Source organism: Mustela erminea, chromosome 19, assembly GCF_009829155.1.
Source record: "Mustela erminea isolate mMusErm1 chromosome 19, mMusErm1.Pri, whole genome shotgun sequence".
NCBI lineage: Eukaryota > Metazoa > Chordata > Mammalia > Carnivora > Mustelidae > Mustela > Mustela erminea.
In genome coordinates this window covers 34,419,978-34,442,385 of record NC_045632.1, presented here as the reverse complement: position 1 = coordinate 34,442,385, position 22,408 = coordinate 34,419,978, and the positions used below count along the sequence as shown (strand labels likewise).

General features: G+C 52.9%; 1 protein-coding gene across 2 annotated transcripts; it reads right to left on the bottom strand.

Annotated features, from left to right (window-relative positions):
• Positions 1-1,118: 1,118 nt before the first annotated feature.
• Positions 1,119-22,361, bottom strand: ADGRG3 (adhesion G protein-coupled receptor G3). 2 transcript variants are annotated; one of them, XM_032326198.1, is made up of 12 exons: positions 20,544-22,361; positions 16,658-16,841; positions 11,741-11,876; positions 10,155-10,301; positions 9,220-9,354; positions 8,617-8,656; positions 8,385-8,476; positions 8,138-8,250; positions 5,895-6,175; positions 5,605-5,698; positions 3,935-4,218; positions 1,119-2,268 (listed from the first exon to the last, which is right to left on the bottom strand). In XM_032326198.1, exons 1-12 carry the CDS (start codon positions 20,602-20,604, stop codon positions 2,156-2,158), a joined length of 1,680 nt encoding a protein of 559 aa, XP_032182089.1. In that variant the 5' UTR covers positions 20,605-22,361; the 3' UTR covers positions 1,119-2,155. The 2 variants fall into 2 exon arrangements, with proteins under 2 accessions (XP_032182089.1, XP_032182090.1); XM_032326199.1 differs by lacking the exon at positions 20,544-22,361 and adding an exon at positions 19,492-19,573.
• Positions 22,362-22,408: the final 47 nt, after the last annotated feature.

The window sequence follows — 22,408 nt, the reverse complement described above, 5'->3', positions numbered from 1 at the left end:
AGGGGCTGTAGAAGGAATCTGGAAGGTAGATTTAGCCCTTCATACCCCTCCCATGTTACCCACAGGTCTCAAAGGCTCACGCTTCACACAAAGGTGCCCCCTGCCCTTTCTTTTTTTTTTTAAAGATTTTATTTATTTACTTGAGAGAGAGACAGTGAGAGAGAACATGAACGAGGAGAAGGTCAGAGAGAGAAGCAGACTCCCCATGGAGCTGGGAGCCTGATGCGGGACTCGATCCCAGGACTCCAGGATCATGACCTGAGCCGAAGGCAGTCGTCCAACCAACTGAGCCACCCAGGCGTCCCAACCCCGCTGCCCTTTCTTTAAGCCGCAGGAGTCTCCAATACCAGGGTCTTGAATTTTGCCACCTCACTTAATGCTCTCAAGTCGAGGGAAGAACTTGATGACCTCTATTTTTATGGGCGGAGACACTGAGGCTCAGAGAGGTGAGGTGACATGCCCCGCATCACACAGGGCCTAAGTAGCAGCACCGGGCTTTGAACCCAGGCCCATCAGACATGGAAGCAGCTGTAGAGCACGCAGGGTTGTGTTCAGAAACTCTGAGATTTGGGGGTCAGGGAGCCCAGCCCTCCAGCGTGAGAATCAGATGTCTGTAAACGTAAGTCCCCAAACCCACCAAGCTTGTTCACAAAACCTGATATAATGTGGCTCTGACTGTTGCAATTGTCCACACCCTAGAATTTCTCTTCTAGGAACACAGCCGCTTGCATAAAGCAAGGGCCTCTGCCTTCCTGTCTTTCATCCGTTTGCTCGGTGGGAGGAGGGAGAAGAGAGGACATCCACGGGGCACGGGCATCAGGGAGCAGGAGGCGAGCTGGCAGCCAAGGGACTGTGGGGGACAGTCTCCTAATAGTGGCTTCTCACCTCTAGCAGGTGCCTGACCTTGGCAAAGCACACTGGCAAGGGGCGGGTGCGGTAAGCAGGGAAGGCGAGATGGCCCCAGGCGTTAGGAACTTAAGGTTGGAGCTGGGGCATGATTGCCTGGGGTGACTGGCCAGGATGCTGCCGTCTTTCTCTCCCCTCCACTCTTTTTTTCTTTCTTTGAGTTGGTTTATCTGTTGATTATCTCTCTCTCTCTCTCATCCCTGCCTCTTCTGTTTCCTACTGAGGAAACCAGCGCAATGTTGTGAAACAGAGGCCAGCCACTGGAGGTGACACAGACCCGTGCTGCATCTGGCCCAAGACCCTCCCCAGCTCAGAACCCTGCCCAGCAGATACCAAACTCGCACATCCAGCTCTTCAGCCAACAGATACTTATTTGGGGCCTGAACCGTGCCAGGCTCGGGCCGGGCTGAGCTGGGGAGTGAGGCCGACGTGCCTGCTGCATGGGATTCTGGGGGAAAAGCCTGCTCTCTCTCCGCTTAGCTCCACCCGCGGCTCCCCTGCCCTGGCCCTCGGCCCTCCCATGTGCAGAGCTCTGGACCATTCGCCCTCCAGCTCACAGGGACGGGCGGATTGGAGGTCGGACCACACAAGCAGCCGTCAGAACCCGGGGGCAGCCACTAGTGGTATGACATCCACTACCGAAGAAATGGCATTCTCTGAAATTCTGTGTCCCGGGAGAGCTGGAGGGTTGGCAGCCCGTTGAATGGCGGGAGCTCATTCCTTGAAGATAGACCTAAAGCTCTAGTCCACAACTGCCCCAGTGCCTGAGGGGGTGGGGACAGGCAGCCATAGGGTGGGGGTGTGGGGGGGCAATGGAAGGGGGAGGAAGGGGAGAGGCTGGGTTCCTTCAAGGGGAGACCAGAAGGTGGCCAAAGGCAGAGGTGAGCTGCTTGGCTATGAAGGCAGAGGAGGTGGGGGTGGGGAGAGGGGGCGGTACTGGCAGGGGTCTTCAGGTGGGGGTAGGGATGAGGGGGCACCTCTCTGTGCTGGCAGGGGTCTTCGGGGAATCAGAAACTTAGATTCCTACTATCCTCGATTCGTGGACTTCAGGACCCATCAGAGTATCTGGACGGAACCTTTGAGGCCAGGTGGTCCCCCCTGGTCCCCATCTCCTCCCTCCCCAGCCGCATTGTAAAAACATGGAAACTGAAGCCCAGAGCGAGACAGGGGGCAGCCTGAGGCCACCTGGGGAGTCAGAGCTGAGTCCAGAACGTGAGGCCGGTTCCCAGCCTGACCCCACGGAGGCCTCCTATTCATGAGACATGGTGTGGACCTGGTCGGCTCGGGGCACGCTAGAGGAGAAGGCCACGGCGCTCCGGCTGGGGAAGTAGAGCATGGTGAACCAGCAGAAGATGAAGACACCTGTTGGGAAGGAGGGGGCCTCCGTGAGCCTGTGTGCGGACTCCCCCACACACACCGGGTGCTGGGCAGCCTGGCCAGCCGCTGCACAGAGACAGATCGCTCCATTACAAAAGTTCAAGAACTGATGGAAAGAAACAATGGGCAAAAACGAAACCGATGCCCCACCAAGAACCAAAGAGAAATCTTGGAAGAGAGAAATGGAGGCCCTGACAATCACATAGATGTACAGCTATCACAGAAAGGGAAGAGTGAAATAAAGGCATTTCCATGCAGACCAGCTTCTGCCATGCTCCGCTAAGAGTTATTCCGGGAATCCCGCCAGCAGGAAGAAGCAGGAAAGTGGGAGGTATGAAAATTAGAGTAAGCACAGAAATTGATAGAAAAGTCAAAATGCTGTATGGGTTTAAAAGGAGTTTACAACTAAAACTCGAAACAACCACCAAATGATGGAGACGCGTTCCAGCACACTAAGGACCATTGTGTTTGGAAGAGCAACGTACTGAGGCACTTGCACTCAGCTCCATAGAGTCAAGTGTTCAGGCTTAAACACAGATCAGATCAGGCCATCTTGGGTTAGGTGTAGATTCAAGTGTTCAGGCTTAAACACAAAAGGTGGCCCCTGGAAGAATACTGACACAGTCTAGTTTCAAGGTGCCTCCCTCCCCAACCCCGGGATGTCCCCGATGCGGACTCATGATTCTTCCCTGGGGGACCATCTGTGTCTTCCACAAGCATTAGCTCAGTTACTCATCGCAAAATCTGATGAGAAAAATACCAGATTTGTCCCAGCTTTAAAGATGATTGGAGGGGCTAGGGGACTTGCTGAGGTGGTGTGTGGAACCAGGGTTCCCTTCCAGGTCTGCTTATCCCCACGGCCCCCCAACCGCAATGCCACAGGGCCTCAGGAGGCCCTGGGAGTCAGCCCTGTTTGGGTGGGCCTCCGGCCACTGATGTGAGACTTGGACTCAAAGTCAAAGCACACCTCATCAGTCCCTTCACAGCAGTTTCTCTTAGGCTGTGATGCCTGTGTATGACATTGTGTGGGAGCGAAGAGGAAGGGGGAGCCATCAGTCACACCCCGGACGCCTGGACCTCTCCTACCAGAGAGTAGGACTCAGGGCTCGATCCCGACCCCTGGATATCGAAGGAAAGACCCTGCAGGGGCAGGGAGCACACCTATCAGTCATTTCCTCTGCTAATCACGCTCTTCTGCCACCACAATTCCTTACAGACGATCCGCATCATGTGCCCGTCATGTCACGTGCCCCTGACCTCCTGGTCACAGCTGCCTGGACCAGAGGTGGACACCTAGCCCAAGATGGCCTGATCTGATCCTTGACTCTCCTAAGAACACAGACCAAGCTGAATCAAACCACATGCCAGGGAAGGTCATATGGGATGGAAAAAACCATTTGGGACCCCGGGTGGGAAAGGGCCAGTGGAGAGAGGGAAGGAGTTTGCACAGACAGAGGGTAAGACACTACACACAGCTCTGGAAGGAAAAATAGGGGAAGTATCGGCTTCAGTTGGGTGGCTGGTGCCAGCTCCCAGGAGGTCAGCCAGCCCGAGCAGAATCCTGTGTCTTGCCATCCACCCCTCTACATACACCCAAAACACCATCTCACAGATTAGGCGAAGCATCACATGCCTGGCCCCGGAGCCTCACCTTGCAAGGAGTTGAAGAGGGCGAAGATATAGATGGTGGACCAGCCCAGCGGCGTGAGGATGGCCAGCCACCACGTGGCGCCCACCAGGCTGGAGAGCCCCAGCACGGTGAGGACCCCCTTCCAGTTCGGTCCCTGCTCCTTGCCTGCTGTGGCCCTGGGCAGAGTGAAAATCTTCCAGGCCACCAGACCCAGGACCACAGCACTGAAGAGGGAGGTGACGATGAAGTAGCCGTGGACGGTGACATAGAGGACAGAGACATCCGTCTTCTCCTGGAACCAGCACCTGGAGGAGGCAGACGGCCACTAGGGCTGGAGACGTGCCCCCACCCAGCAAGTCCCCGGCACTCTCCCCTGACCGACTTTCTGTGACCCAAAAGACCCCTTCCCCCACCCCCACCCCCCACCAACCCCCCATATTCTCCTGGGGAGGGGCTGTCATGAGGCTCCAATCTGCCATGTCTTCAGACCAGCAAGTGCAAAGGAGCCAATATGGCCCCAAAACATGTTTGGTTTACCCCACATTGTATTGTAAAAAAAATTAAACTAATGACCACCCTTTAAAAAGCGTGAGGTTTGGCATAAGCATCCAGATTTCTGCTTTCCTTTTTTTTTTTTTTTTTAGATTTTATTTATTCATTTGAGGAAGAGTGAGGGAGGAAGCATGAGCAGTGGGAGGTAGGGGAGAGGTAGGGAGAGGCCAAGAGAGAAGCAGACTCCCTACTGACCAGAGAGTAGGACTCAGGGCTCGATCCTAGGACTCCAGGGTCAATTCCAGGACCCTGGGATCATGACCCGAGCCAAAGGCAGATGCTCAACCACCGAGCCACCCAGGCACCCCTCTGCTTTTCTTACAAAAGCATACAGTTGGCAGCTCTTTGCATGCCCAACTGAGGGACATTAGGTAGGTATGCGACTGCCAATCTACTACAGTCCCCACCTGGGCCCCTGTGTGCACATATGTCACCTCCCCAGCCCCTGTGGCCCCTGCCTTTGAGGCTCTAGGGACAGGACCAACACCCCACCAGCCTCTCTTAGCACAGAGCCATGGGCTCTGGGGAGGGCACCTTGGAGAAGGCTTACTCAGCCCCATGCTTCCTGCACTGCAGAGCAAAAGACCCAAGAGAATGTCCATCACCACCCCCCACCCCAGTACAAATGAGGAGACTGAGGCCCCAGGGGAGGCCAGGCTAGCCCACATAGAAATTCAGAGGCAGCACCTAGCTAGAACCAGGCCTGCCACCAACGTTGGGCAGCTTGGGTCCTGCACAAGGGCACCTGGCTGGGGTGGGGGGCGGGCAGGTCAGGCTGAAATCTAGCTCACCTCCCATTCCCCAGGCTGAGCCCCCGGCACGGCAGGTTCGCAGAGTGGGGAGGGAGGGGATACCTTTTTAAATCTGCCCAAAGGTGCTATACGGGTTGGTGGTGGCCAGGCTAGAGCAAGGCATCCTGCCACAGCTCACTCTCTCCCGTCTCAGACCCCCCGTCTCGTTGCACTTTCTCCTTCCAGTCCTCAGTTTACCCCTGCAGACTGTGAGCTAGCTGGAGAGTCCTTTGCCTCCACTTGGTCTCTCTTCCCAGGATCCCCTCCTCTCCCGAGACATCCCACTGGCCCAGTTGTGTGCAGCCAGGGGCCTGATGTCACTGCTGCCCGCCCCCAACCCCCTCTTACAGCTCCAGGGTGGTGACGTTGCTCTTGTCACGGATGGTGTAGCGGCCATAGCTGTCCGCAGTCCCGGTGCCAAAGACGATGAGGGCAGGCAGGCCTGGGTACAACGGGGGAGGAGGTACGGCATTGCTGGGGCTCCCTTGGCACGTCCTCCTCCAGAATCCCCTCCAGCTGCCCGGGCCTCAAGCCCTGAGCCTGTCTGAGAGAGGGAGACACCTCTCTGCCCTAAACAGTTCTTCCTCCTGCCCCTCCCAATCCCGGCCACGTTCCCCGCCCACCCGAGCTGCACCTACCCCAGCCCACGGAGCTCAGCTTCAGGAAGTAGTGCCCAAAGTAGGTGTTGAAGACCTTGATGACGAGCAGGTAGAGGTGGAAGGCTTCCAGGCCCATCCAGGTGAAGGTGCAGAGCAGAAAGTAGTGGAAGACGGCCGCCCGGGCCCGGCAGGTGGCACCCGACAGCTGGGGACCGTGCCCCATATTGAAGAAGAAGGTGAGATTCAGGAGAAACAAGCTCAAACTCAGGGCCACATGGATCTTGGGGGCGTCTTCTGACTTGAACCTCTGCCAGTAGCACCTGGGGCGAGAAGGCCCATGAGAGGCGGCAGGAGGCGGGGCCACAGTTCCTGTCGGGGAGGACCTGCACCCAAGGCTCCCCACCCCACCGCCCCTGGTCCGCCCCTGCCAGCACCTGCCCACCCAGGGTGAGTGCCATTGGGCTGGGGCACAGGAGCTCTCTCTCTCTCCTGGCTTACAGGGCCCTGGGAGGGTCCACGTCCCACAGGCCTCATCCTCCACGCCGTGCTAGAGCCAAACCGCACACTTGGCAATTCCCTGACTGCACCCTGCTTTTCCACTCCTCCCAGACTTCGCCTCTGCTCTGCTCTCTGCTCTCAATGCCTTTTCCTACTCTTCCTTCAGAAACTTCCCTGGGCATTTCCTCCTCAGGAAGCTGTCTCTGAATGCCACTTAGCCCATGCTGATCTGGAAGTTTCCTGCAGCACAGGGTAGCCCCCTCCCCTCCCCTCTGACGTTAACGGTAAAATAGATTTCATTGTGATTTGTTCAGCGCCAGCACAACAGGCAGCAGGGGGCCCTGCCCGCATTATTTGAGTGAATGGACTGACCAACAGGGCACAGAGGTAGGAGGCCAGGATGTAGTAGGGTGAGGCCCAGAGAGGATGGGGACTCACTCCCTCTCTGTGGAGCTCCCACTCGGAATTCCTAGCAAATCAGATTCCGAGGGCTCTCATTGGAGGGATAGAAGCCCAGGGGCCTAGATGGGAGTATGAGGCATCGTGTCCACCTCACCTGAGATGTCAAGGCCCACCCATGACAGATGGTGACGAGTCCTCCCAGCGTGCCAGGCCTGGCTCACGAGGTCCACCACTGGCAAGTCCCACTCACCTTATTGGGAATGGGGACTGTGCTCCATGACCGGACTTGGTGGGGAGCAGGGCTAGCACTGCTCACACTCATGCTTTAGTCTGAGATGGGGTGGGGGGATGCTAGACAGGGCTGCAGCCCAGGGCCAGTTGAGGACAGAGGCAAAGAGGTACATGGAGAGCCCTGGTCTGGACCCAGAGAGCCTAAGCACAGGCCACAGTGATCTCTGCCTGTCCTCCACCTGCTCCTCCTTCTGGAAACAGACCTACGTGTCTCTGAGAAAAACCCTTCCCTGCTGGCAGCCCTGATGTTTGGGGTGAGGTTGGCCTTTTGTTGGCTCATATCCAAGAGCAATCATATGACCTGGCCTGGCCAATCAGTGTCATCAATCTCTTGACCACATGGGCACATGACCCAAGTGAGAACAGCAAAACTCTGCTCTGGTTATATGTGGGATAAAATTGCATAGAACCCCCCACCCCCACCCCGCACCACACACACACACAAATGCATGTAAAAATTTACAGAAGATGTCCTCTGGCACTGTACCAATGTCGATTTCCTGGTTTGGTATGATACTACAGTTCTAGAAAATGTTACCACCAGGAAAAGCTGGATAAAGAAACCAAGGGACTCTATACAGTATTATTGTAATTTCCTGTTAGTCGACGATTATATCAAAATAAAATGTTGAGAAAAAAAGGCTTCAGTGTTGGAATTTGGTATAGAAAATTTGCTGCCTAGCAAGCTAAGAAGCTGTGAGACAATCCCTGGGCTTCCCAAGGCCCCTGAGAGTGAAGAAGCTGCTTGACATGGCTGACAAAGGAGAAAGCAAATTTGGGAGAGGCAGAGGGAGTGCAAGTCCGGGGGACATCTTTTGAGCCCCTGGATCCAACCATGCCTGAAGGGAGCATCATTCCACCAACCACATATTCCCCATTGTGTTTAAGTGAATTTGAGTTGAGTTCCTGCCACTACCAACTGAAATAGCTCTGACACATTTCAACCCCCAACCCCATTTTATAGATGAGGAAAGTAAAGTTTGGAGAGGCTATCAGTATAAAGCTGCACAAACAGGGAGCTTTCTAACCTGTTCTGCTCCCACCCTTGAGGACAAGCGGGAGACTTGGGATGGGGGTGGGGGATCACCCACCTTAGGGCAGCGTAGAGGACAATGGTAAAGGCCAGGAAGATCATAGAGGCTCCGCAGCCAGCCTGGGAAATGCGAATGAGGGACTGGACGGTGGCCTGGTCCAAGATCGGCTTCTGTGGGCGACCCCCCCCCAAACCAGGACCCCATCAGTTGGAGGCCAGGCCTCACACATCCCAGAGGCTCTGGACCCTGCCAGGAAACCTCGGTGCCTCCAGAACTGCTGGGATCAGGGTGGGTGGACCCTTACCAGCAGCAGAGCGAAGAAGGTCAGATGGTCACAGCGACAGATGGTCTTCCTGGCTCTGAGCTCCGTGGAGCAGCCCATGGAAGACCAGTCTCCTGTTGACCGTGGACAGGAAGGGCAGGGAACATAGGGGAGTGGATGAGCATTTGGGGGAGTGGAGGGGGCCAGAGAGGAAGGAAGGGAGGGGAGGGGCCCCCACCTGTGGATCTCTGGCCCCCACACCCTCCCTTCCTACCTTTAGTCGCATCCCAGAACACACAGCTGAGGGCCATGTTCTGAAACCAGAGAGTGGGAGTCAGGGGGAGGCAGGATGAGGCAGGGGGAGGTTGGGAGAGAGGAGAGCAGAGCTCGGGGAAGGGAAGGGAGAGGACAGGTTGCCCTACCCCCACCCCCGGGGTGTGCGTTGGGTAGGAAGCAAGGTTCACCCCACGGGTCATGTAGGACCATGAAGTGCACCATTTGGTGTGTGTGGATCAGCATGTTGAGAGGTGTGGACACTGTGGGGCTGCGGCGCGGGGAGGGTAGCATGTCTGTGTACATGTGCCTTTAGGGGAGTGTATATGTGGGCGGGCGTGTAATCCCGTGTGCGTGCTCATGGGTTTGCCACGTCCTTGGTGCTCCTCTGTAAGCACGAGTGGGAGGGTGTCTGCGGGTTAAGTGGACATTCGTGTGCAGGTGGCATGGGTCCCTGGGCGTCCCCGTGTGTGTGGTTTTAGTGGCGGGGGGGACGTGGAAGGCTGGGAGGGGCAGAGTCCTGCGCCTGGCTGTCTATATGCTTGTGCGTGACCCCCCGCCTGTCTGTCCCTCAGAAGCTGCCAGGTTTGGGTCGGGAGCTCACTGGGGGTAGGTGCTGGTGGGAGAAGGTGATCTCCAAAGGCTCAGCCAGCCTTCTGACAGGTATACTGCCTAAGCTCAGGCCCACCAGGCGATTATTCAACACGCGGCTGCCGTCCTCCAGGCTGAGCTGGGGGCCCTGTGGAGAAAGATGGGGGACCGGGCTTCAGAAGGCGCTTTCCCAGCCCAGCATTGATGGGGGTTCCTGGGAACCTCCAGGACCCATGGCCCTTGCCTGGAGAGCAAAGTCTGTGGCTAGGGGACCAGGGGACCCAGGGACCATGGGCAACCTTCTTCTCGCGGCCCCCTGCAGTCTCCTGCCCGGGCTGGATCACAGGGAGCCCCGCACTGAGGCGGACTGGTCGCAAAGCCATCCACCCAACAGTTCTCCACTGCTGGCCCCAGAGCTCCTCTGCCCTTTGAGCTGGAGGAGCACAGGGCTGGAAGAGAGATCACCTCCAAACAGAGGGCACTCATGGTGCACTCTATCCACACGTGAGTGCATTACACGCCTCTGAAGATGCTCGCCCAGAACCCATTTGCAAGAACACGGGTGCACTTGCTTGTGCAGACACAGTCACACGGGAACACGCGTGATGGCATGTGCACCAGGAGTATGAAAGAACATGCACGTTTGGCCATGCACAAGGACACACAGGGGGATACTTGGGCTACACATACAAGTCCAAGGACACGGACGTGTGGATCCAAACATCTGAGTGTGACCAGTGTGAGTGTGCAGTGCACAGACTCCAGAGACAGAAGTCTGGGGTGACCTCAGGCCGCTTTAGAAACGCTCTCCACAGGCTCATCCCCTTCTTCATCCCCATGAGGACCCACAGCCAAGACTCCAGAGAAGGCAAGCTGGGGCACAGGGCCCTGGTGAACCGAGCATTGACCCACTGAGCTGCCCTGAGCCCCCACTAGGTGTCTCCTCACCTTGAACAGATTCCCCGGACCGACGTCCAGGATAGTGATGGCCAGCAAGACCTCCGACCTGTTCTCCTGCAGGGATTCAAAGAGACTCCTGGGCAGCCGGACTCTGTCGGGGTGTTCATGCTCGTCCTCTGTCACCAGCCCTGGAACCTGGAACCACAGACCCCAGAGCTCCCATCTCTGCCCCAGGCTTCCAGCATTCAACATGGGGCTCTTGCCATTTCCCCACTTCAGAGGGGAAACTAAGGCACCGGGGGGAGGGACAGAACCTGAGGGCATCACTCTGAGAGGCAGGACCCCTGGGGCCACACAGCTAGCTTGGCTCGGTCCAGGCTGTGAGCCTACAGAGAAGCCGTGGCCCTCATGGACCCTCAGTTTGTCCCACTATGGAGAATGGAGCTAACCAGGTAGCTGTGTGACCTCCCGTCACAGTCAGGCTGAGTGGGCGGTGAAGTTCAACCAGCAAGTGTGTGAGGGGGGGTCTGCTATGGTGCACTTCTGGCCTGTGTCCTGCCAGCAGCTGTGCTTTCACAAGACTTTAGGATCATGGTGTCTGGGTACTGACCTGGTAATAACTGGAAAGAATAAAGCCCCTAGGAAGAGAGACCGTGTGAGCAGAGGTGGAAAATATAAAACTTCACACAGAATGTGAGTTCCACCTCCTGCCCAACAGCAAGTTTTGTAAAAGTGAACAATGGTTAAAATAGTAAAATAAATTTCATTGGTGATTTGTCCATTCTTGACCTCACTGGTCCACTGGGCCTATAGCCTGGTCTCACCGGGTCCTGCCTCAAAGGCATCCCATAGGCGCTGGAAATTTACATTGTAAGGTTGGAGGCAAAGGACCCAACTTTCTCCTTCTCAGTCTGGACCCTTGTCAAAGGACATGATGTGATCTCCAGGGCCAGTGGGTGCCTCCACGCAGAGGATGGGTCACATTAATAAGGGCCCTTTCTTTCATGTCCTCTTTTCCAGACAGATCTAGAAGGACCTCGATGATGGCCAGCTTGCCTGCTGCCTGAACTTCCTCACTCAGCTTCACCCTTTTAGGGAGACTGCACCCTGCCCCCTGCACCCAGCACTCCCAGTGCCTTATCTCCCACAACCTTGCAAGTGGGCCATGCCAGCACCATTTTGCAGATGGGGCAACCAAGGCTCAAAAAATTCCGGTCATGCACCCAATATCACATTAGCTGGTAAAGGGCAGAGTTGGGACTTAAATCCAGACCTGTGTAAATCTAGAGCTCATCTTACAGATGAGAGCTCTGGGGCCCAGAGAGGGGAAGGGGTTTCCTGGAAAATGCCTAGTAAAGGAGTGGGGAGTCCAGAACTGGAACCCAGATCCCCTGACTCTCGATTGGGTGGTCTTCCGAATTATACCAGCCTCATGCCCTGGGTCATCGTCACCTGGATCCACCCACCCAAGCAACTCACTCATTAGCAAAGTGACAGAGTGCTATCAAATGGGACATACAAGGGATAAGCTTTGGTGGGCACCCAACACAGACCGGGAGTCTCTCAGAATTCTGAAAAATATGGCGGAGGGAAATGGAGTCAGAACCAGCCAACAGGGATAGGAAACTCTTTACCTGGGAAGGTGTCAGGGAGAAGAACAGGTCTTCTGAGATGTGGGTGCTGATATTCTGGACAGCAGCCTTCAAAAAAGACATATTCACTATGCTCGTCGGACTCTCCAGCAGATGGTACTCGAATTTTAGCCAGTACCTGCCATTAGAACACCAGCCAGCCCGAAGCAGCAGAATGAGATTGTTGAAACCCATTGACTGAGATACACAAAGTGTCTAGCTTTTATATACCTTTTAAAAGTCTAAATAAAGAAGTATTGTAACTTTCACTGTTACCAAATATAATAGTGAATTATAATTATGTATATAAGCACTTAATTGTATTTCTCTCTCTATATAAATACACACATATATATTTGCATAGATACATGCACTTAAAAATTCTTTGGCCTCACAAAACAATGCAATTCCCTTTCTTGAGGGAAGATTTCCTGATTTGGTTCTCAGAACACCTGAAAATTATTTTAGTTGTGAAATGTAACACAGAGTCAGAAAGTCTAAAGCATAGATGTAAAGTCGAATTTTTAGTGGCAAAGTCGACACCTGTTTAAACACCATCTTCTTTGATATTAGCATAGCCAGGCAGATATCTTTGGTTCATGGTTGCATGAGATGTGTTTTTCCACACTGTCCTTTTTTTTTTTTTTTTTTTTAACATTGTAAATGGTGTGAGGCTCAACAACTTGCCTTCACCCTCAGAATGGATATCGTGATGTTCTCCAGACCTCTGAATGCCCAGAAAATTCCCTGAGGTGAAGGGCTCCTGAATTCTTGTGGGGTTTACTTCCCATCCTCTAGTCCACATCTGTTTCCCTAAGGCATCTTAACTACTTGCTAATTTTACTCATCAGATCCAATCCCCATGATGTTGCCAACATAGTGGGCCAGAGTAACAGTGCTCTGAAGAGTGTCAAGATTACTAAGGTCTCTGTGAACTGAATGAGGATAGAGATCAGGAGGATTGACAGAGCATAGAGGAAACCATGGTAGTCTACTGTTGGCTCTGCCAGGTCAAAGTAAACCATTTCCAGTAGCCCTTGAAAACTGGGATAGAGAACAAGGCATTAGCCATGCAACGTGTCAGTTGCCAGGGGTTGTGTTGATTTCCTCTGGGACCGCAGCTGCGATTGGATTCACTGCCCAATTTTTTTTTTTAATTTATTTGACACAGAGAGAGAGAGAGAGAGAGAGAGAGATCACAAGTAGGCAGAGAGGCAGGCAGAGAGAGAGGGGGAAGCAGGCTCTCCACCAAGCAGAGAGCCCGATGCGGGGCTCCATCCCAGGACCCTGAGATCATGACCTCAGCTGAAGGCACTGAGCCACCCAGGCGCCCCTCACTGCCCTATTAAGTGTAGGATAGTCCACAGACATTCCCCAACGTCCAGCTGGCTTCTGGTGAGCTAAGATCGGCAGTTACTGAGCTATGATAGGCATCACTGCCCCTCCCCTGCATCTCTCAAGTCCTTTATGGTGGTGTTAATCTCTGCAGTTCTCCCCAGGGATGTACTTTGGTTTCTGGTTTACTATCTTGGTAGGGAGAAGACATTCCAGGAGCTCCCATTTAGCCCATCAATGGAATGCCCTCCCAGAGGCAGTTAAGTGGAGAAAGCATTCTTTTCAATAAATGGTGTTGAAATAATCATATACCCAAATGCAAATAATCATAATGATAATAATAAAGACATCTACTTCATACATGTATAAAAAATTAACTCCAAATGTATAACCTAATTTTAAGAGCCAAAACCACATACACTTATAGAAGAAAATTTAGAAAATCTGTAGCTGGATGAAAGTTTCTCTGATATGATATCAAACACAAACACACATTTAAATCTGACTTCCTCAAAATTAAGTGCTTTTGATCTTCAAAGGATATCACTGAGGAAACAAAGAGACAAGACATACACTGAGAGAAAATATTTGCAAATCGACATCTGATAAAGGACTGGCATGCAGAATACATAAAGAATTCTCTGGGTGCCTGGGTGGTTCAGTCAGTTAAGCCTCTGCCTTCAGCTCAGGTCATGATTTCAGGGTCCTGGGATCGAGCCCCACATCAGGCTCTCTGCTTAGCAGGGAGTCTGCTTCTCCCTTTCCCTCTGCCCCTCCCCCTGCTTATGTTCTCTCTCTCTCCCTCTCTCAAATAAACAAAATCTTTTAAAAAAGTAATTCTTAAAACTCTGTAATGAGAAGACAAAACCCTATTTAAAAAAAGAAAGATTTGAATAGTCATTTCTACCAAAGAAAAGATACAAATGGCTAATCACCACATGAAAAGACGCTCAACATCACTGGTCATTTCTGAAACACAAGTTAAAACCACAGTGAGCTACCACTGACACCAGACGGCCACAATAGCCGAGAAGACTGACAATGTTGCAAAAATGGACTAGAATGCCAGCCCTCTTTCATGCTGATGGGAAAGCAAAAGATATCCTTTGAGGAACAGATGGGTGTTTTTTATAAAGCGAAGCATATCAGATATCCCAGCAATTCTGTTCCTAGGCATTTACCCAAAAGAAACAAAAACGTACGTCTACAAAGATCTGAATTCAAACGTTCATGGCAGCCTTATTCATAATCATTATATTCATAATGAATAATATTCATTTGGAAACGATCCAATTGTCCATCAACTGATGAATGAATAAACACATCATAGCATGTCCACACAATGAAATATTACTCAGTGATTAAAAAAAAAAAAGAGCAAACTGTTGATACAGGCTAATGTATGAATATAACTCAAAAACAGTGTACGTGAAGGAAACAAGACTCAAAAGACAGTATGTTGTATGATGCCCTTTTAGAAAACAACCAGAAAAAGCAAATCTCTGGAAGTAGAAAGCAGATCAGTGGTGGACAGTGGCTGGGGATGCGAGCCCAGATGGCTTGCAAACAGGCACAAGGGTCCTTTGGGGGCTGGTGGAAGTGTCCGTAAAATGATTGTCTTATTGGTTCCTTATATTGCATTATATACCTTAAATTATTCAACCGTGCTCTAACAATGTATAGACTGGAGAGTATGTAAGTTGTACCTTTACAAAGCTATCAAAATTAATAAAAGGAAATGAGGTACCACCATATCCTTTCCAGAATGGCGAAAACCAAAACGACTGGTAATACCAAGCATCGCAGGAACTTTCACACGTTGCCAGCGAGAGTATAAACAAATGTACCCGCACAAAAGACTTCAGCAGTGCTGACCAAAATTCATCAAACGTCTACCTTTTTTTTTTTAAGATTTTATTTATTTATTTGACAAACAGAGATCACAAGTAGGCAGAGAGGCAGGCAGAGAGAGAGGAAGGGAAGCAGGCTCCCTGCTGAGAGCAGAGAGCCCTACTCGGGGCTTGATCCTAGGACCCTGAGATCATGATCTGAGCTAAAGGCAGAGGCTTAACCCACTGAACCACCCAGGCGCCCCAGACATCTACCTTTGACATCACTGCCACTCCTAGGTACCCACCCCAGAGAAATGAATGTAGATGGTCATGAAAAGACACGTACAAAAATGTTCCTGGCAGCTTTATTCGTAACAGCCCTGGTTAGAGACGGAATGTTTGTGAGCCTCCCCGCAAATTCATACGTTGAAATGGGTTGATGCCCAGACTGACTTTATGGGGGTGTGAAGATAAAGAAGGTTAACTGCTAGATTTGGGAACAGAATCCACATCTTCTGACCCCAGAGTCCCTGCTTTTTCCAAAATGCGTATTGTCACCATAAGGCAGCACAGAGAAGAATTCCCAGAACAGCCTTCCAGAGCAAAGAAGCTAATGGAAGAGGTTCGGTATGGGGGATAGGAGTGTTTTCAGATCACAGAAATGACATAGTTCAATCAGATTGTTGTCCTAACACTGAACCTGAGAACACAGGGTTTTCGTTCGTTTTTCTCAACAAACGTGCATTGAGCACCAGCTATGAGCTTGTCCAAGTATCTTAGAATGATGGCCAGTTTTGATTCAGAGAGGAGGAGAGAGAGGCAAAAATATTTTTGAACCTGATTCTTCGAGATTTTAGGTTCTAAACCCCTTCTTCTCCCTCATCCCCATATCTCTGAACCTGTTGGTCTTATCAGTGTCTTGGTCTTACTGATTCTGTATCGTACGATATTTCTAATCAATCCCTCCTTTCCAGATGTACTGTGCCAGTTGGTGGTGAAGGTGGTGGTTCAGCCTTCACACCTACCCAGACCATGCTTGGATCCTACCTGGTCACGTCTCCTGCATCACGACCCTTGTACCTTTCCCTGAAACCTGAGCAATCTTTCTCAAATGCAAAACTGACCATGCTCTTGCTCTGTTTAAAATGTGTCCTTGCTCTACCTCCTCCCATGCTGGTATAGCGTACCTGACCCTTCATACTCTGCTCCCTGCTTTTATTTCTGGCCTATTCCCTACCCAATCCACCTCCTCATTGTTGCCGCCATCCCCAGCACCTTACTCTTTCACATTTCAAAGCACTGCTGTTCTCCCCCAATACTCCCTGAAGTTCTGAAGCCTGTAGCTCTAACATTGCTCAGATCCAACTAGAAAACTCCTATGCAGTCTTCAAAGCCTTTTTGTGAATCACCTCCTCTGTGAAGCCTTGGCAGTCTTCCTTTCTCTGAGTTAACCTGGCGCCTCGCCCACCTTTTTCTATGATTGCTCTCTAGAATCATCATCATTTGGGCCTGTGTCTGACCTTCCACAGTGGTAGGGATGGGGGCTGGTTCATCTCTGCAATCCTTGGATCAGAGAAGTCTCAGTGAGTGGATTGGAGGGAATGTGGGTATCAAACAAGAGAGTGGAAAGATGAGATGGGAGCAGCGTTTTCAGAAGCTATATGAGCTGAGAGCTTGGTCCCTTCCTAACAGCCTCCCGGCCTCGGTCAAAGGAGGCCCCACATTCCTGCTCTAAGTCAGAACGCCCTCTTACCTCTGCAAGTTTTCCAGGTCACAGGATTCATTCCTTGACTCCGAGCACTTTGTGAAGCAGTCAGCAGTGTTCTCCAGGTAGAAATCTTCATATTGGTTCGCATTGACGAGCCCCAGGCAGACGTTTCTCCGTTGCTCAGTTTTCCTCCTCCATTGCTCACTTATGTTGTTAGAATTTTTCATGCCTGAAGGAGGGATGCAGAAGGTGTGAATGGGCTGGGTGGGGAGGCAGCAAGGGAGGAGGTTGGAGGTAAGATGCTCAGACTCCAGGGTCTGGTGATGTGGGCTAGAATTTCAGTCCCATCCATTCATGCTATGTGTACTTGAGCCAGACTCACTCTCCCTGGGCCTCAGTTTCCAGGGCAAAAGGAGATATGACCCCCCCACCTCATAGGGCCAGTGAGATGTTTTGCAGAAGATATGTACAAAGAGCTTGGCACATGGCTCTGTCGATTAAAGGATTCATATGTTAGTACTATTACCCTTTACCACCTCCTCCAGGAAGTCTGCTGGGCTTTCCACAGCTGTTCCACATCAGACATTCCGAAGCCCTCGCAACTGTGGCTTCCTGGTGTAACTCTTGGGCATGTTCTATCTCGGTTCGCCTCTTTCTCCCACATTCTCATTATGACCCTCACAAGCTACCTCCTGGGGTGAGGAAAGAACACTGAGGGCCCCTGGAGCACAGTGACTTGAGCAAGGGCACCAGCAGGAGGCAGCTCCAAGACCAACTTTCGTGACTTCCTGTTCAGTTCCCCTTTCACCTGATATGGGGGGTGGGGCGGAGCTTGGCATAGCTTACCAGCTGTGTGACCTCAGGCAAGTTACTTAAACTCTCTGAGGCACCCTCTTCTCATCAGCCAAATGGGACTAATAATACCTTCCTTGTGAGTTTGGGGGAAGGTTAGAGACCATCTGTATACATAAAAGATACAGCTCATCATAAAGGTTTAAAGAGTCAGTATCACTCCAGGAGGTGAGGATTTCATTGTAAAACTGTTTATATAGTTGTGTATTTACATTGGGCTTACCTATAGGTCTACATAGTTACCGATCTATCAACAAAATTAATACATGCACAGTTTTTTTCAAAACCATACACAAGAACACAAAACGAGCAGTAAACATCCCCATAGCTCCCAGCTCACACTCCAGAGTTCCCCACCAGCGACAGATCCCTGCACAACCTCATGGAAGTTTTTGTTAAGTAGGCAAGTATCTAAATGTAAATCATTTAAAAATGTACATGAACGCGATCACTGAACGAGGTATCTTGAGGAGCTCTCCACGTCAGAGCCTACTGATGCCTCTTTTTACTGGGTGGGTGTGGTAACACTTTCTCAACAGGTCCTTTGTTAGTGGGCTTTCAGGATCCTCACTCTTTTTTTCCTTTTTCCTATTTTGAACAACACTCTTACATCTTTGTTAGCTTGTGTTAAGAATTCATTAAAAAAAAAAAATTAGGTTGGGGCACCTGGGTGGCTCAGTGGGTTAGGACTCTGCCTTCCGCTGGGGTCATGATCTCAGGGTCCCGGGATCGAGTCCCGCATCAGGCTCTCTGCTCAGTGGAGAGCCTGCTTCCCCCGCCCCCCTGCCTACTTGTGATCTCTCTCTCTCTCTCTGTCAAATAAATAAATAAAATCTTAAAAAAAAATTAAGATCCTAGGAATTTCTGGGTCCAGATGTATGAGCTTTTTAAAAAGGGGTAGGTTAAAGGACGTCGGGGTGGCTCAGTAGGCTCAGCGTCTGACTCTTGGTTTCAGCTCAGTTCATGATCTCAGGGTCCTGGGACTGAGCCCTAAGTCAGGCTCTGTGCTTGGCGGGGAGTCCCCTTCAGCATCTCTCTCCCTCTCTCTGCCCCTCCCCCCATGTGCACATGCTCTCTCTCTTTCTCACAAATAAGTAAATAAATCTTTAAAGGAAAGATCTTCAGGACACTGTTTAATAGGAAGAAGCAAATGTCAGATGAATATGTATGTAATGGGGTCCTCGTTTGCTTTTGAAATAAAGGAGGAAGGGGGAGAGAGAGGAGGGAAACAGAGGGAGAGGAAAAGAGAGAGGAGGGGAGGGGAGGGGGGGCGCCACTCTCCGTGTAATCCCTGCCCTCTGTGTGCCCGAGGGGTCACAAATGGACGTTGGGCTGCACCCTGACGGGTGTTCACAGAGCCTCCCTCCTGGCCTGCTGCCAAATTTCGGCACAGTCATACATGAGAAGCTTCGGGCAAGTGCAGAAAAGATGACTATCCTTTTTGTGATTACTTTTTGAAGACATTGGAAGCATTTAGCCCAGACAGAGAGAGCCTGGCCCAGGCATTGGGCAGGACGATGCTGGTCCCCATTTAAGACCTGTGCTACCCCTGCCATCCCGCTCTGCCCCAGAATCTGGCCTCCAGGGACCACCTTAATCCAGGTTCAAGTGGGGGAGCAGGGCCAGGAGTGAGGGGAACGCTACCTGCCCCTCCCTTCAGCTCACCACCGAAGGGACCTGCTTTTTTTTTTTTTTTTTTAAGATTTTATTTATTTGTCAGAGAGAGGAAGAGAGAGCGAGCACAGGCAGACAGAATGGCAGGCAGAGGCAGAAGGAGAAGCAGGCTCCCTGCTGAGCAAGGAGCCCAATGTGGGACTCGATCCCAGGACACTGGGATCATGACCTGAGCCGAAGGCAGCTGCTTAACCAACTGAGCCACCCAGGCATCCCGGGACCTGCTTTTTTCTGCCATGGCCACAGCGTCTCCAGCCCAGAGCCTGGCACAGCCCGGAATTCCCCATTAGTGTTTACAGAATGAATGAACCCATGCGCAGACCCAGAAATGTCCACAAAAGAAAGAGACTTACCTCTCCTTATAAGCCTCTCAAGGCTCCTCATGCTGTTCAAACGGCTGACACTTTGCCCAGACTGGAACTCCCCCATCACCATAGGTCACCTCAGTCCCTCGGGGGACCCTTGAAGTCCCAACCAGTGTGGTTATGTGAAGGGCCTTCCGTGAAGGGCCCAGTGTCCCCATGTGCCCCAGGAGACTGGATGATAGCCACGACTGGTTATTGAGTGACTGAATCTGTGGGTTCTGCTGGCTTGCTCTGCCAGGAGGACAACTCCGCCATTTTGCCTCCTTTTTGAGCCAAGGACTGAACTTTGCCCTTCACCGAAGAGAAGAAGATTCTTTGAAGCCCAAAGAGGTTGATCCATGCATCCAAAGCCACATGGCCCCCCTGCTGGGCAGGCATGCAGGACACTCAAAAAATCAGGAACAAAACAGGAGGAGCACTGGGGGCACTGCGATGGGAGCACTCCCTCTGCCCGAGGGGGTCACTGCCGACATCACAGGGCCCCAAGGAGGGTAGGTAAGATCTGGCCAGCTGGGCTGGGGTGGCCTCGGCTTTCCCAGGAGAGAGAACTGCCAAAGGCAAGGCCTGGTGTCCTCAAAGTGCCTTGGAGAACCCCGCATGTGTGTGCACAAGGCTGACAGAGAGGGTGGGGGAGGGGAGGCTTGTTCCCAGCTCCGGTGGGGGTGTCAGGGTGGAAGGAGCCAGACAAGGGGGTAGGGGAGGACCGTATAAGCCCCAACTGGCCTCAGCCTCCAGAGACTCCTGACCCCCTTCCCCAGAAGCCCGGAGGCCAGCTGGGTAAGAGTGTGTCTGGGGCCTGCCTGTGAGGGAAACACAGCCCAGACTGGGGGGGTATGGGGAGCTCTGTGGGGAGCACAAGATACCTGAGACCCAGAGCTGACCCAAGTTTATCAGGATGACAACTCACTCGGAGGATGGGGTGAGAGAAGGTACTGAGGTCAATGGGGTGGGCTCCTTGGACAGACACGCTCTAGACAGCCCCACCCATCCCCGCTTCCCTGTCCCTGGGTCTCCTGGGGGACAAGGAACCAGCTGCTCACCTGAGGCCCAGAGCAAGAGGAGCGAGAAAAGCAGGACCCCCAGGGCCCTGGGCGTCATCATCCTTGGGCAGGCTTGCCCACGCTGGCCAGAGCCCTGTGTCTGAGCGTCCCTCAGGCCCCAGGCTCTGTGGTGTGGCCTGTCCCCACCTCCCTCACCCCCCCACCCCCCACACACACTGCTCAGTGTTATGCTTCCTGTGGCCTCTTTCTCGGCCTTCCTGCTCCACGCCACCCTCCGCTGGGTTGTGAAAGGCTAGTGTGGGGAACTGGGCTGCGCTCCTGTCTCACTCCACCCTGTGACCGCCTACAGAGGGGGCTGCTCAGCCCACCCAGGGACGCTGCTAGGGGCTGTGAAATTGGGGTACAGCAGCCACAGAGGCTTCCACACCCCAGCAGACCCCTGGGGAAAGGCGACGAGCACAGGCTTTGGATTCAGACACTCCTAACTCAGACCCTCTTCTCAGTACCTGGGGACCCCTCTGACCCTCAGTTTCTTCTTCTGTAAAGCAGAAACAGCAATAGGACTGCCATGGAGGGCTATGTTGGGGTTCGAGGAGACCGGTAACATGCCAGGCACAAGCCTCGCTATAGGGATGCGAGTGGTGCTAACGCACCTTCCCTCACGCCTATGGGTTGAACAAGACTTGGATCTATCCCATGCTTGTTGGGGCCCCAGGGGGAGAGGACAAGCTCTGCAGGCCCCAGCCTTCCCTGCCCAGACCAGATAATAGGAGAGGTGGGACGGGGTGTGCAGGATGGTTGTTGAGGCCTGGGATGGAGTCTGTCTTGGGCTGACGTCTGTCCTGGCCACATGGTGGCTGGGTGAGCTTGGGCGAGCTATCTGCTGCTCTGAACCTCATACAAGACATGCAAAGAGCTCATGAGAGCATGCGAGTGGAACTGTCCGCTGGGCGTGGTCGTGGTCGTTATCTCTTTACAACTGTCCCCACTGCGCAATTACTGTCCTATCGCCCAGCTGATCACTGGTGGCTCAGACGGGAAGTGGGAGCAGCAAACACACATGGCGGGGCAGCATAAGGGAAGGGGAGGGGATGATCACTCGGGCTCCAGAGCTGATGGCTCTGAGGAAGTCGTGTGGATGAGGCCAGGTCCCTTGGCATGGTCCCATGGTCACTGCAAGATCAAAGGTAGAGAGCACCCCGTCAAGAAGGCATATCCCCTTAGCATCGCCCTGCGGGGCCTGAGCTAGACATGCTCTACCCTGGGGAGTCTGAGGACCCACCCAGCCCCTTCCCCTTCCTCCCACACAGCGTGCAGGCAGGATTCTGTTTCCCACAGGCCCTCTGGACCTGGGGAGGGATGGGGAGAGGATGTCACAGACAATCATGGGCCATGGGGGGCAGGTGGGGCCCTGGCATGGTGCCCCAAGCACTTCCTCTACGGGGAAGACTTGGAGGCAGACGGGAACCACGGGGCCTGTCCCATCTCCCTCCTGGCGGCAGCCAGGTGAGGTGAGATGGTGGACAAGTGCTCTGTGAACTGCGACCTGCTGGGCCCACTGCTGGGGACCCATACTGACACAATGACCCTCAGGGGCTCATGGGGACCTGTTTGTGAAGAAGGGCCTGGAAGGAGGGACCCAGAGCATCCAGCACACCTGGAAAGACAGGACCAGGGATTGGGGAGCAGCTGGGAAAGTGGCAGAGTTGCTGGGCAGGGCCAGGGTGAGCGTCACCCCTCTTGGGCCTCACTGGGCTGGGGGCGGGCCTGGAGCCACGTGCAAAGCCCTAGGCCCCCCCAAATCCTAGGGCAGGTGAAACTGTAGCTTTGCTCTCTGCCAACTCCCACCAGTGCCAGCTTGTCCCAGTGGCTCCAGGAAGGCTCCAGTCTCCAGGAACAAGGTC

Coding starts and splice junctions, on each gene's coding strand:
- ADGRG3 (XM_032326199.1), bottom strand. CDS start 19,573: ATGGTGATGGGGGAGTTCCAGTCTGGGCAAAGTGTCAGCCGTTTGAAC. Junction 10,302..11,740: donor TCTCCCTGACACCTTCCCAG/GTAAAGAGTTTC, acceptor CTGTGGTTCCAG/GTTCCAGGGCTGGTGACAGA. Junction 8,657..9,219: donor CCCACCAGCACCTACCCCCA/GTGAGCTCCCGA, acceptor CTCTGGTTTCAG/AACATGGCCCTCAGCTGTGT.